Raw genomic sequence first — 13,484 nt, 5'->3', positions numbered from 1 at the left:
AGGGAGTTGGGGTACATGGGGGTTAGACACATGGCGAGAGAGATCCACATTCTGTGGCAACGGAATACATTTTTTCGACTCCTGAGCTTCTCTCCAAGCTTTAGAGTCTTTGAGGATTTTCAGAACTGATTCCTCAACAGTGTACTCTTTATTTTCAAAGAGTAACTTATTCCTATTAGTCCAAAGGGTCCACAAGACCCATGGCGAGATCGGAGTTGATCCCAATCCTATCGGAGGCAAGGTTATTACTCTGCTACAGCTATCAAGTAGATCCGGTACCGACATGGGAGGTTGCTGGAGTGAAGATGGAGCATGGAGACAGGGGAGTTTGTTCCACACTTGGGTAGCAAAAGGGCAGTGGAGCAAGACATGTATCTCTGTTTCAACTGCTCCACAACGTTTGCACTTATCATCAATATCAATTCCCCTGCTTTGTAGTGCGGCTCCAACGGGTAGGGCTCCAACGTTTGCCTTCCAGAGTAAATGCTTGAGCTTCGGGGAGGTGTTGAGGGCCCATATCCTCTTCTTCCAGTCGAAATGGTCAGAAGGTTCAGCCTCAGAGTTGATCTTTGCTAATGCGTACCCTGATTTTGTAGTGTAGTTCCCAGATTTATCCTTCAGCCAAACCAACTCATCCTTCATGTTGCAGTCGCTAGGAATAATGGACTTAATAACCTCCTCATATTGAGGCAGATGGTCTCTGATCATTTGAATGTTCCAATCTGTGGAGGAGGGTAGTAATAGGTTGGCTACGCATAGGTTGGAATTTGCTAGGGTAGGCGGTCCTATAGGAGCCGTTGGCCTCTCAAGACTTAGCCAAGGCTCTGACCAGACAGAGATATCCTTCCCGTTTCCCACCACCCAACCCAGGCCCTGCCGGAGAACCTCTCTTCCCGCAAGTATCCCTCTCCAGCCATGGAAGCTGAGGCGGGTGCCGTGCATTCCAAGAAAGAGGAGTTTAAGCAGTATTTACCAAGCAGCGTCTGTGCTAGTAGAGAATGGGGTTCTTTCAGGATCCTCCAAGCAAGTTTTGCCAAGAGAGCGTCGTTGAATTGTTCGATTTCTCTGAAACCCAAACCTCCAGCCCCTTTTGGCCGCGTGAGTCTATTCCACGAGACCCAACAGAGCTTGCGAACTGTTGGCTTTACATCCCACCAAAAGCGCGTTAAGACACTCTGAATCTGCTTGCATATTGAGAGAGGTAGCTTGAAACAGGACATAGTGTACGTTGGCAGAGCCGCTAACACTGCTTGTAGTAGGACTTGCTTTCCCGCCTTTGATAGAAATCTCGTTGTCCAGCCAATTGAACGTTGTCGGATCCTGTCAATGAGATTAGCAAAAATGTCCCTTTTTTTCCTCCCAAAGTGCTCGGGGAGTCCCAAGTATTTGCCAACGCCTCCCTCATTTTGGATGTTAAAGAAAGCTTTTATTCTAGTCTTCACTTCGCTAGATGTCTTTGAGGAAAAGGTAATTGCCGACTTCCCTAGGTTGATGCACTGGCCCGATGCCCCTTCATACACTGTTAAGATGCGTTTTAACGCTTCACAGCTAGACACATTTGTTTTGGTGAAGAACATTGTGTCGTCCGCGAAAAGCAAGTGGTTAATTGGAGGGCAGCCTCGTGCCACTTTAACACCCGCCATTCTCCCATCTTGCAGAGACTTATCGCAGAGCTTCGAAAGAACTTCCGTGCAGAGGATGAAGAGGTAGGGTGAGAGGGGATCTCCTTGTCTTATACCCCTTGTGGGGGTTACTTTTCCCTGAGCTGCTCCATTTACAAGAAAGGAGTAAGACACTGAGCGGATGCATTCCATTATCCACACCACCCAGATTGGGTGAAAGCCCAGCTTCCCTAAGACTCTTTCCAGAAAGTTCCATTCGATTCTGTCGTACGCTTTACTCATGTCGGTTTTCACCGCCATTGAGCTTCGTACACTAGCCTTAGAGGTTTGGAGATAATGGAGGACTTCATGGGTAATGAGTACGTTATCAGATATTGCTCTTCCCTTAACAAAGGCAGATTGGTTCTTGGAGATGATGGCTTGAAGCACAGGTTGTAGTCGCGAGGTGAATACTTTGGCTATGATCTTGTAGTGAGTGCTACACAAGGCGATTGGCCTATAGTCAGCGACTGTCTTTGCTCCTCTGTTTTTTGGAATTAACCTGACATGGGTCTCATTGAAGCGAGCATCAAGGGTGTTCGTCGTGAAGAAGGAGCCGACTTCCTCTGTTATATCATCCCCGATAATGTCCCAAAAGCTCTGGTAAAAGCTTGCAGAGAAACCGTCCGGCCCCGGCGCTTTATCCGGGTTGATAGAGAAGACCGCCTGTTTGATTTCCAGCTTATCCGGTATCTTGACCAAAACCTCATTCATCTCAGGTGTGATGAGAGGGGACAAGACTTCATCCACCACATGGAGCGAGGGTGTTTGCTGCGACGAGAATAGTTCCGTGTAGTAGTCTGAAATGGTCTGAACTATTTGTTCTTCTTCAAACACCGGTTGACCCAATGAGTTTTCTATCACAGAAAACTTATTAATGGTTCTTCTCTCACGGGTAACGGCATGAAAAAAGGCAGAATTACAGTCTCCACTGTGGAGCCATTGAATCCTGCTTCTTTATCAAAACACATATTGCATACAATTATGTCTTCATCATTTTTAAGTTTTTTCATACATTTTTCACATGATAGTTATCTTCAACCACTTTTTGAACAAAATGCAATTTTTTTTTGCATGATATATAATTTTTTTTCCTATTTAAGACATAATATTAAAATTATTAGTTTATAATTTTAAACAATTATAATTTATATGTTGGTAATTGTTATTTTGTATATTTATCTACCTGCTTTATTTATTGAAAATGAATATCCAGAAAATTGAATATTGTAATAAATATATGTTGATTTACGTTAATATAACCTGTCTCATTTATAATATTTTTTTAATTTTTGGGAGAGTTCTTATAAAATACCAACACTTATTATATAAACTAACACATTACTTAAATAAAACCAATATTTTTAAAGCAATCCCACTTTGAGATTAAAAGACACCTTGTTTAGATGAAAAGTTGCAACTTTGACATTATTTTTTTCACCATTTTATTATTAGTAGATTAGTGAAAATTTGATTTGAAAAATGCATGGGAGAGACTATTTATAGATTTTTTTAAAGCCTATTTGAATAGTCACAACCCTTCAATATGAATAGTCGCATTCTTCTAATACTCACAACTTCTCACTTTTTAAAAGATACTAGTGAATAGTCACAACTTTTAGACTATTTTTAGAAGGACACAACCTTACAACATATAACTTTTAGAAAAGACACAACTCTCTACACATATTTTTCAAAAGACACAACCTTTCAACATAATTGAAGTTCACAACCTTAGGAATTAATTGGAAAAGACACAACCTTACAACATAGAACTTTTAGAAAAGACACAACCCTTTACACTACTTTTTCAAAAGACACAACCTTTCAACATAAGTGGATTCACAACCTTAGAAATTAATTGGAAAAGACACAACTTTCCAACATAGAACTTTTAGAAAAGACACAACCATTTACACTTCTTTTTCAAAAGACACAACCTTTCAACATAAGTGGACTCACAATCTTTGGAATTAATTGGGATTGCTATTATTAGTAGAAAAACAATCCCACTTTGAGATGAAAAGACACCTTATTTAGATGAAAAGTTGCAATTTTGACATTATTTTTTTCACCATTTTATTATTAGTAGATTAGTGAAAATTTGATTTGAAAAATGCATGGGAGAGACTATTTATAGATTTTTTAAAGCCTATTTGAATAGTCACAACCCTTCAATATGAATAGTTGCATTCTTCTAATACTCACAACTTCTCACTTTTTAAAAGATACTAGTGAATAGTCACAACTTTTAGACTATTTTTAGAAGGACACAACCTCACAACATATAACTTTTAGAAAAGACACAACTCTCTACACATATTTTTCAAAAGATACAACCTTTCAACATAATTGAAGTTCACAACCTTAGGAATTAATTGGAAAAGACACAACCTTACAACATAGAACTTTTAGAAAAGACACAACCCTTTACACTACTTTTTCAAAAGACACAACCTTTCAACATAAGTGGATTCACAACCTTAGAAATTAATTGGAAAAGATACAACCTTCCAACATAGAACTTTTAGAAAAGACACAACCCTTTACACTTCTTTTTCAAAAGACACAACCTTTCAACATAAGTGGACTCAAAACCTTTGGAATTAATTGGGATTGCTATTATTAGTAGATTAACTGATATTATATATATTAGATATGAGGGTTTGTACTAAATGGTTAGTAGCTTATAACAACTTACTGAAGTGCCATGTTGCCATAAGTAATCATCTAAAGTTATAATTACAAAACTTACAAAATTGATGTAAGCCAATGATACACAAATGATGCAAGCCAACTTGTCATAAAATGACAAATCTGCTTTAGTTACACTTGTCCACTCGTTCTTATCATGTCGTCCTCGTACACGAACAGACTGTCTCTACGTGCCCTTTGAAAATTCATCGTCCTCATCTTTTCCCGAAACCAAATTCGACGGCTTCTGTTGTTTCAATATACTTTCCAAGATAAAAAACAATATAATATCATTCATTATATGTTTATGTACATGCATATTCGAGTTCTAATATATTCACAGTAGAACCTGTATGATTAGTAAGTGTTAGGGATTCTATGTTGGAATTGAGATAAGACCTAGAATAAACGATAAACAAATCAGTCCGTTCATCTGTTAATTGTTAATTGGTTTTAAATTGGAAACTTATATAGCATAACATGATATAGTATTAGTCGTGTGGTCTATATATTGTTTGTTGTCGATCCAGAGCAGTCCAGAGTATATAACTTGAAAGGAGATATGTTAAGCTTAAAAGGAATTGTTTAATTGGTAAACTGTTTACTTTTCTTCAAAAGAATATCCTCTCAAGTTTTCTACGAATGGTGTGGCACGATAACTGGACTTCCTTGGGTCCTCTGATTCAGCTAACAGGCGAGTCAGGTCCGAGATTGACAGGCCTACCAGCTATGGCAGTAGTTCGAGATGCGCTGGTAGGTAACCGTTGGTGGATAAGCTCATCTAGATCAAGAAACCCGACAATATGCTTACTGAAGAACTGCCTCCCCGACCATCAGGAAGTAGTTTCATCAGAAGCAGATGACCGCTTTCTGTGGAAGGTTGGCGACAACGCCCCTGTCAAAGGTTTCTCATCGTCCCTCATGTGGAATCATTTGTATGAACAGGAACCTGAAGTGAACTGGCATAAATCTATCTGGTTCAAGGGAAGGATTCCAAAGCATGCTTTTATTTCATGGTTAGTAGCTCTGGACAGATTATCAACTAGGGACAGGATGAGACAATGGGGTGTATTGGTCTCTCCTACATGTCCTCTATGTGGCACAGCGGATGAGTCTCGCCAGCATATCTTCTTTGACTGTGGGTACAGCAAGGAAGTTTGGTCCTTCTTCTACTCTACCCTCCGTCTTTCTCCTCCTACCTTGATCATGGATGTACTAAGATGGATCAAAGGCCCTACTCGCGACAACAATGTCAATCTTATTCTGAAACTTGCTTTTCAAGCTTGTGTTTATTTGGTCTGGAAAGAAAGGAACTCAAGGTTACACTCTCAGGTTCCCGTCCTTCAGCCTCACTGATTTTGGAGATCAAGCAGCTTCTTCGAATAAAGATGGACATACTCTCCAGAGAGCAGAGGAACCTCCCTTCCACTGTTACTTTTCTCTCTACTTGGCGTCGCTTGTTTGATAGCTAGTAGGTAATTTCTTTTTGGAGTCTTTTTTTGGTAAGCAGATTGGTTTGTGATCTGAACAGAGTGCTGTAATCTGGAGACAATTGTTATATAAATAAAGTTTAAAGTTAAAAAAAAAAAAAAAAAAAAAAAAAAAAAAAAAAAAAAAAAAAAAAAAAAAAAAAAAAAAAAAAAGATCTATTAGAAACTTACTAAACCATGTATAAATATCCAGTCTGCACATCTATGCCACTCAAAATACCAAGAGAATAAATCGTTCCAAATATCGAAGATCAATGGAAAGAGCAAAGTCGAGAAAGCCTCATGCCATGATGATACCATACCCACTTCAAGGCCATGTCATCCCTTTTGTCCACTTAGCCATCAAACTAGCTTCACATGGCTTCACCATCACTTTCGTCAACACTGACTCCATCCACCACCAGATCTCCACCGCTCGCCAAGGTGACGCCGGAGATATCTTCTCCGAAGCTCGCAGCTCCGAGAACCTTGACATACGTTACACCACGGTGAGCGACGGCTTCCCTTTGGAGTTTGACCGGTCGCTTAACCATGACCAATTCTTCGAAGGCATTATCCACGTCTTCCCTGCCCACGTTGACGATCTCATCACCAAAATCTCCCGCCGGGGTGATGATCCTCCGGTGACTTGCTTGATCAACGACACGTTTTACGTTTGGTCATCTATGATTTGCGAGAAACACAACCTTGTTAATGTCTCGTTTTGGACCGAACCTGCCTTGGTCCTTAATCTCTATTATCACATGCATCTCCTCATATCTAACGGTCATTTCAAGTCTCTTGGTAACCCTCTTAATTAATTAATCATGCCACTGATATTTTTGTTACATATTATATTTACGTAGCTGTATATTAAATTAAATCCATAAAAATTCACAAAAATTTGGTGTATGACTTTTCATGATTTGAATATTTCGTGGAAGCGAATTTCGAAGAACTTTTTTTATGTTTTAAATGTTTTTTGTTACATGATTTATTGAACATTTTTTAAACTATATGCTAGATAACCGTGAAGACGTGATCGATTACATACCAGGAGTTAATGCAATAGAACCAAAGGACTTGATGTCATATCTTCAAGTGAGCGACAAAGACGTCGACACAAACACAGTGGTCTATAGAATAATATTCAAGGCCTTCACAGACGTCAAGAAAGCAGATTTCGTTTTATGCAACACCGTACAAGAACTCGAACCAGACTCTCTCTCGGCTCTACAAGCCAACCAACCGGTTTACGCCATCGGCCCGGTTATCTCAAGCGAATCGGTTGTCCCCACAAGCCTGTGGACCGAGTCAGATTGTACCGAGTGGCTCAAAGGCCGCCCCACCGGATCAGTTCTCTATGTTTCGTTTGGTAGCTATGCACATGTTGGTAAGAAGGAGATCGTGGAGATAGCCCATGGGCTTCTTCTTAGCGGGTTTAGTTTTATTTGGGTTTTACGACCAGATATAGTCAGCTCTGACGTGCCGGATTTTCTTCCAACCGGGTTTATGGACCAGGCCGAAGGTCGAGGCATTGTGGTCCAATGGTGCTGTCAGAAGGCAGTAATCTCAAACCCGGTTATTGGAGGATTTTTGACACATTGTGGATGGAATTCGATTCTAGAAAGCGTTTGGTGCGGTTTACCATTGTTGTGTTATCCGCTTTTAACCGATCAGTTCACGAACCGAAAACTTGTGGTTGATGATTGGCAAATTGGAATTAACCTTTGTGATAAGAAGATGGTCACAAGGGATGAAGTCTCAGTGAATATTAAACGGTTGATGAACCAAGAAACTTCCAGTGAGCTGAGAAGCAACGTTGAGAAGGTTAAATGTCATATTAAAGATGCGGTTACTAGCGTTGGATCTTCAGACACAAATTTTAACTCATTCGTTGGTGAGGTCCGAGATAAGATAGAAACTAAACTTTGTCATATAATGGGTTAGAATAAGTCGATTGGCTGAAGCTTATGTAATGGTATGGTCATTTATATATTTTGCATACAAACCCTATTAATCAAATTAAGGATCTTTATGAAAAAACTACCTTAAACATGAATGATAGTTTATCTTAGGCATGTGAAAAATAGTTGGACCCAAGAATCAAACCAAAGCCAACTCGATTAGAAAGCACCAATACACGAACTAAATTCCTATACTTGAAGAACTAAAACCTAATTCAAACCAAATTGAAAATGAATACCAAAAATATATTAAAAACATATAAATATATATATAATATATATATATCCAAAATACATTAGTTATATTAATACGTGTAATATTTTTAATATAAAAATTACAATTATTAATTTAAATATATTAATTATTTTGATATGGGTTTTAAATTTTTAATACAGTTAGATAGTTTAAATATAAATATATAAAGTTAAACTATATATAGTTATTTTTGAATAAAATAATTGATGTAAATTATATTTGATGAATGCTCGTATGAAATATGGTCTCAACCAATTCAAATTAGGGTTAAATTAAACCGATTATAATCCGAAAAATAATTGTAACTAAGCTTCAAAATAATCGATCCAAACTCAAATCAAATGAGTAGAGTGTCCAGACCTAAGGAAAGTGTATTGAATCAAAAATTTAAAATGATCTGATTTTAGTGAGCTTTACATGATTTTAGGTGAATATTATAATTTGATGTGATTTTTGTTAAACAAGTCTAGAATTTCATCTAAAATCATAGGATTTGGATTTAATTTTTATAACTAAGAAATTCCTAAACATTTAAAACATTCTAAAATTTCAAACTTAAATTTTATTCAATAAAAGTGGATTTCAGAATGTTTTTATAAAATGACAAGTTCAATAATACTAAATTTTAAAGTGGTTTTTAAAATCCTCGTTTGAATAACAGTGGATTTATCATTTTAATACAAATCATCTGAAACTCTTAGTTGAATACACGATTTTTCCGTTCCTAAAACATTCACGTTTAAAAAAAACATATTTCAAAAAATATATTTTTTACATTTTCAATGCATAAATTAATTATTAATTATAAATTTTAAAAAACATAATCGTGTTTATTAAAATTCTTTTGGTTAAAACCCTTGTTCTAAAACGCGGCGGCTTGGTCCGAGAACGCGGCGGATAAACGTTAAACGGCTGTGGACCGTGGCGATTTCAATCTAATCGGGTGAAAAAATCGGATGGTAGGATAAATCTCAAGTTTTTGTTCTTTTTAACCCAGAAACCAAATGTTCTACGTAAGATCTATGACATAGGTGCTAAAACAGCAAGAAAAAACAAGGAGAAGATGGAAGATCGAGAAAAAAAATCAGCAGCCGTCGTGATTAAAATTGCAGAGAAATAAACCCTATAGGAAGAAGATAACTGTTAAATGACGAAATTACCCCTCTTTAAATGAAAACTCGAAAATACATTTAATTCGCACTGAATTTGCCTCGAACCAGAGTTGGGAGTTGATAATAAACAACACTAAACCACCACACCACCATGAATCTCTTGTAATCTGTAGCAATATATTAAATATATTCAAAATAATATAAAAATGCCCTAAAATAAATCCCCGATTAATCCCCGTATATTCTCCGATTTATTGATTCGGCGCTAGGCGTCACCCGACCGAACGCGTTACGCCTAGCGTAGTTTCGAACAAGGGTTAAAACATAATCGTGTATATTTTCTTAATAATTGTGAAAATCCTAAAAATATATTTTTTTTTAAGACAGAGGAGTATATAAATTATAGGTTTTCTCATTTATCATTTTATCCAATCTATAAATCCTAAGAATGTTACTCCATCTGCTCAAATCCACTTTTCATCAGCGACAGATATGAACTTCACTGTCTGCTCTGTTTCTCGATCCTACATCATCGCACCGCTGAAACAAAAAAAACAGAAACGATATGATTTCATCGTGATCATATACCCAAATGTCTGTTTTGTTTCGTCTCACTTCAAAGGTCGCGTCTTTGGCCAAATCAGGTCGCATAGCCACCGCCCGCCAAGTGTTCGACGAAATGCCTGAACGAGACACCGTTGCGTGGAACACAATGCTAACGAGCTATTCCCGGTTAGGTCTACATCAGGAAGCTATTTCGATGTTCACCCACTTGAGATTCTCCGACGCTAAGCCTGATGGTTACTCCTTTACAGCGATCTTGAGCACTTGTGCGAGTCTACGTGATGTTAGATTCGGAACACAGATTCACTCTCTTGTTATAAGGTCTAGCTATGGTGCTTCGTTGGAGGTGAACAATTCTCTTATTGACATGTACGGTAAGTGCTCTGACACTCTCAGCGCGAACAAAGTGTTTAGAGATATGGGCAATGATAGTAGAAATGAAGTAACTTGGTGCTCGCTTCTGTCTGCGTATATGAGTTCTGGAGAGTTTGAATCTGGCGTTGATGTTTTTGATGAAATGCCGAAAAGGGTTGTGTATGCGTGGAATATAATGATCTCTGGTCATGCCCAATGTGGAAAGGTTGAATCTTGTTTAAGTTTATTCAGAGAGATGTTGCTGGAGAGTGAGTGTGAACCGGACTGTTATACGTTTAGCTCTCTGATGAACGCTGCTTGTGGTGGTGATTCATCGAGTCTTGTTTATGGACGGATGGTTCATGCTGTTATGGTGAAGAGCGGGTGGGACTCTGCGGTTGAGGCGAAGAACTCTGTTTTGAGCTTCTACGCGAAAGTAGGATGCAAAGATGATGCTCTGAGAGAGTTTGAGTCTATTGAAGTCTTGACTCAGGTGTCTTGGAACTCTGTTATCGACGCGTGTATGAAAACAGGAGATACAGAGAGGGCTCTTGAGGTTTTTAAACTAGCTCCTGAGAGAAATATCATTACTTGGACTACTATGATTGCAGGGTACGGTAAGAACGGCGATGGAGAGCAAGCACTGAGGTTTTTCGTTGAGATGATGAGATCTGAAGTGTATTCTGATCATTTTGCGTATGGTGCTGTTCTTCACGCGTGTTCAGGATTAGCTCTTTTAGGACAGGGGAGAATGATACACGGTTGTTTGATCCATCGTGGCTTTCAAGGCTATGCTTATGTCGGTAACGCTTTGGTTAATTTGTATGCTAAATGTGGAGATATCAACGAATCAAACCGTGCGTTTGGTGATATAGGTAACAAAGATTTGGTCTCTTGGAACACGATGATTTTCGCGTTCGGTGTCCACGGGTTAGCAGAGGAAGCTCTAAAGCTATGTGAAGACATGATAGCGTCAGGGACTAAACCAGACAAAGTGACGTTCATTGGGTTGCTGACAACTTGCAGCCATTCAGGGCTTGTGGAGGAAGGATGCAAAATTTTTAAATCTATGGTTGAAGATTATGGAGTCGCATTGGAAGTAGATCATGTAACATGTATGATAGATATGTTTGGGAGGAGTGGGCATCTAGCAGAAGCAAAGGAGCTGGCTACAGCTTACAACTCACTCGTCAATAACGCTAGTAGTAATAATAATAGTTCATGGGAAGCTCTTTTGGGTGCTTGTTCTACGCATTGGCACACAGAGTTAGGCAGAGAAGTCAGCAAAGTTCTGAAGATAGCGGAGCCAAGCGAGGAGATGAGTTTTGTTCTGTTGTCTAACTTGTACTGCTCTAGTGGGAGGTGGAAGGAAGCAGAAGATGTGAGGAGAGAAATGGTTGAGCGAGGCATGAAGAAAACACCTGGATGTAGCTGGATAGAAGTAGGAAACCAAGTGTCAGCTTTTGTAGTCGGTGACTGTACTTCACACCCACGCATTAATGAGCTTTCGGAAACTTTGAGATGCCTTCAATATGACATGATAAACCCTGTAACGTTTGGACCTTGAGAAATTGTAAGCAGACACAAAAACTGTTCATACACATTCACTATTGTATCGGTAACATGAAAACGAGCTTACCTTCTTTTCATGAAAAACATGAAGTTGTGTTAACTTAAAATCTAATTATTCCAAACAGACAATGTCTACATCTCTCTCACCTACTAGTCAAAATGGTAGATTGAATTTGACTAAGATCACGTGGGCCTTATAGGTCGTACTGAACTTGTTAGTAATGATTTTATATCCCTATTCTCTCTAACTTTATTTTCTTCTTGCGTCAGTCAATGTTTCTCCACTACCATTCTTTGGTTGGAAATTTTCTGTATATTCATATATTTGCAGTCGCACTAATTGATTTGTAAGCTTGTTGGAAAAAAAAAAACAGTACTGCAGAATAGTTTCTTAACTTAATTGCTTTTATGTTTGTCAGCATTACTTAGGTTGCCTTAATCAGAAAGCGTGTAGGAAAAAAGACATTGGGTATGATTTTCTTAATCTTAAGGTGGACTAATAGAGTAATATTATCACTTAGTTTACTTTTTTATTTTGTCAACAATATTTAGTTTGAAACCGTGTAGAAGAAAAAGTACAAAATCTCCTCTTGTTAGATTTAGGTTTATTATGGTCTTTCAACTTAAAACTAATTGGCAATTAGTGGATTGACCCTAACCTTTTATATAATAGTAGATTAATTCTTATATTTCCTATGTGGATGTTTCTCATCATAGCTCTCTTCTTATTTAGTCTCTCTGCCGAGAATCTGTACCAGAAAAGATGGATACCTACAGGTCTGATGTCCAAATTGGTGCTGGAAGGAGCTTGAGGCACCATGACGAGATCTTTCATGGCTGCTCCACCACCGCCATATCGATAATCTGCGGGTACTCTCCCTTTCTTTTCCTAGCCAAATATAAGTTAAACAGAGTGCTTATGGCTTATTCTGATTTGATATGTTCTACGTCATATCATAATGTTTACATATTGAATCCGTTTGTTTAAGAGTAAAATGTACAGTTAGGAAGGTGTTTTGCACTAGGTTCCTCTATTTTTTTTTTTGATAATTTCCTTTTCCTGATTTATAAAAATAGTGTAATTAGGATCCTGATCTGTAAACATAGTATAATTAGAGTTCTGATTTTTTAATTTATAATAATACATTGTTTTTTTTGGCACAAGGCCCATAGTCTAACTGAGCCGGGCCTGAAAGTGGATATACGTGTTTCTATCACATTGTCTTGTCTTTTGATGATCTTCACTACTATGCAATGCATGTGAGGATTAGCTCCCACAGTAATACCACAAACGGTGTTAGTGTCATAGCCGTTCAACCGGATCGCACTGCCTCCTTCTTCAGTTGGATGCGACATGGGTTGACGTTTCCGGTGTCTTCGCCAACTTCCTCCGCAACCCAGCTTGCCGCTTCCTCGGTTTTCATCCGGATCCGGTCCTTGGGAGAAACCTTGCCATCCCCAACTACTACCGCATCATCAATCATGGTTTTGCAGTGCCGGTCTAATGGTTTATACTGCCTGAAACCAAAATAAAAAATTATGCCCTTATAAATATTTGATCAAGAAGACAAAATAATATCAAGCAACAAAGAAAATCAAATTTCATAAACTATTTATATAAGCTATTGAAATTCATGATATTTTTTGTTGAATATAGATTTTATTGCATTTATTTCTTGTAAAATTATCCACCAAATCTATATAGTTAAGTCTTTTAATTATATATGCCTCAATTGATAACATATAAAGTCCACTTGAACTATTTTGTGATATAGTACAATGCAAATAATTTTTATCAGCTTTAACTTTGGAAAACTTCTTCCGGTGTTTGATAG

The 13,484-nt window shown here is 38.0% G+C and overlaps 3 protein-coding genes across 3 annotated transcripts; all 3 read left to right on the top strand.

Annotated features, from left to right (window-relative positions):
* The first annotated feature begins 4,997 nt into the window (after window positions 1–4,997).
* Window positions 4,998–5,711, top strand: LOC103867782. Its single transcript, XM_009145870.3, has one exon. The coding sequence runs from the start codon at window positions 4,998–5,000 to the stop codon at window positions 5,709–5,711; it is 714 nt and encodes a 237-aa protein (XP_009144118.2).
* On the top strand, window positions 5,692–7,901 carry LOC103867238 (UDP-glycosyltransferase 86A1). The gene is made up of 2 exons (XM_009145292.3): window positions 5,692–6,628; window positions 6,849–7,901. The coding sequence occupies exons 1-2, from the start codon at window positions 6,100–6,102 to the stop codon at window positions 7,772–7,774; spliced, it is 1,455 nt and encodes a 484-aa protein (XP_009143540.1). The 5' UTR covers window positions 5,692–6,099; the 3' UTR covers window positions 7,775–7,901.
* A 225-nt stretch (window positions 7,902–8,126) lies between these two features.
* On the top strand, window positions 8,127–13,287 carry LOC103867237 (pentatricopeptide repeat-containing protein At2g36980, mitochondrial). Its single transcript, XM_009145290.3, has one exon. The coding sequence runs from the start codon at window positions 9,752–9,754 to the stop codon at window positions 11,642–11,644; it is 1,893 nt and encodes a 630-aa protein (XP_009143538.1). The 5' UTR covers window positions 8,127–9,751; the 3' UTR covers window positions 11,645–13,287.
* The last annotated feature ends 197 nt before the right edge of the window (window positions 13,288–13,484 follow it).

Source organism: Brassica rapa, chromosome A05, assembly GCF_000309985.2.
Source record: "Brassica rapa cultivar Chiifu-401-42 chromosome A05, CAAS_Brap_v3.01, whole genome shotgun sequence".
Classification (NCBI taxonomy): domain Eukaryota; kingdom Viridiplantae; phylum Streptophyta; class Magnoliopsida; order Brassicales; family Brassicaceae; genus Brassica; species Brassica rapa.
Note: the sequence above shows the minus strand (reverse complement) of the source record. Positions and strands in the feature narration are given on the sequence as shown.

Coding starts and splice junctions, on each gene's coding strand:
- LOC103867238 (XM_009145292.3), top strand. CDS start 6,100: ATGGAAAGAGCAAAGTCGAGAAAGCCTCATGCCATGATGATACCATAC. Junction 6,629..6,848: donor CGGTCATTTCAAGTCTCTTG/GTAACCCTCTTA, acceptor ACTATATGCTAG/ATAACCGTGAAGACGTGATC.
- LOC103867782 (XM_009145870.3), top strand. CDS start 4,998: ATGGTGTGGCACGATAACTGGACTTCCTTGGGTCCTCTGATTCAGCTA.
- LOC103867237 (XM_009145290.3), top strand. CDS start 9,752: ATGTCTGTTTTGTTTCGTCTCACTTCAAAGGTCGCGTCTTTGGCCAAA.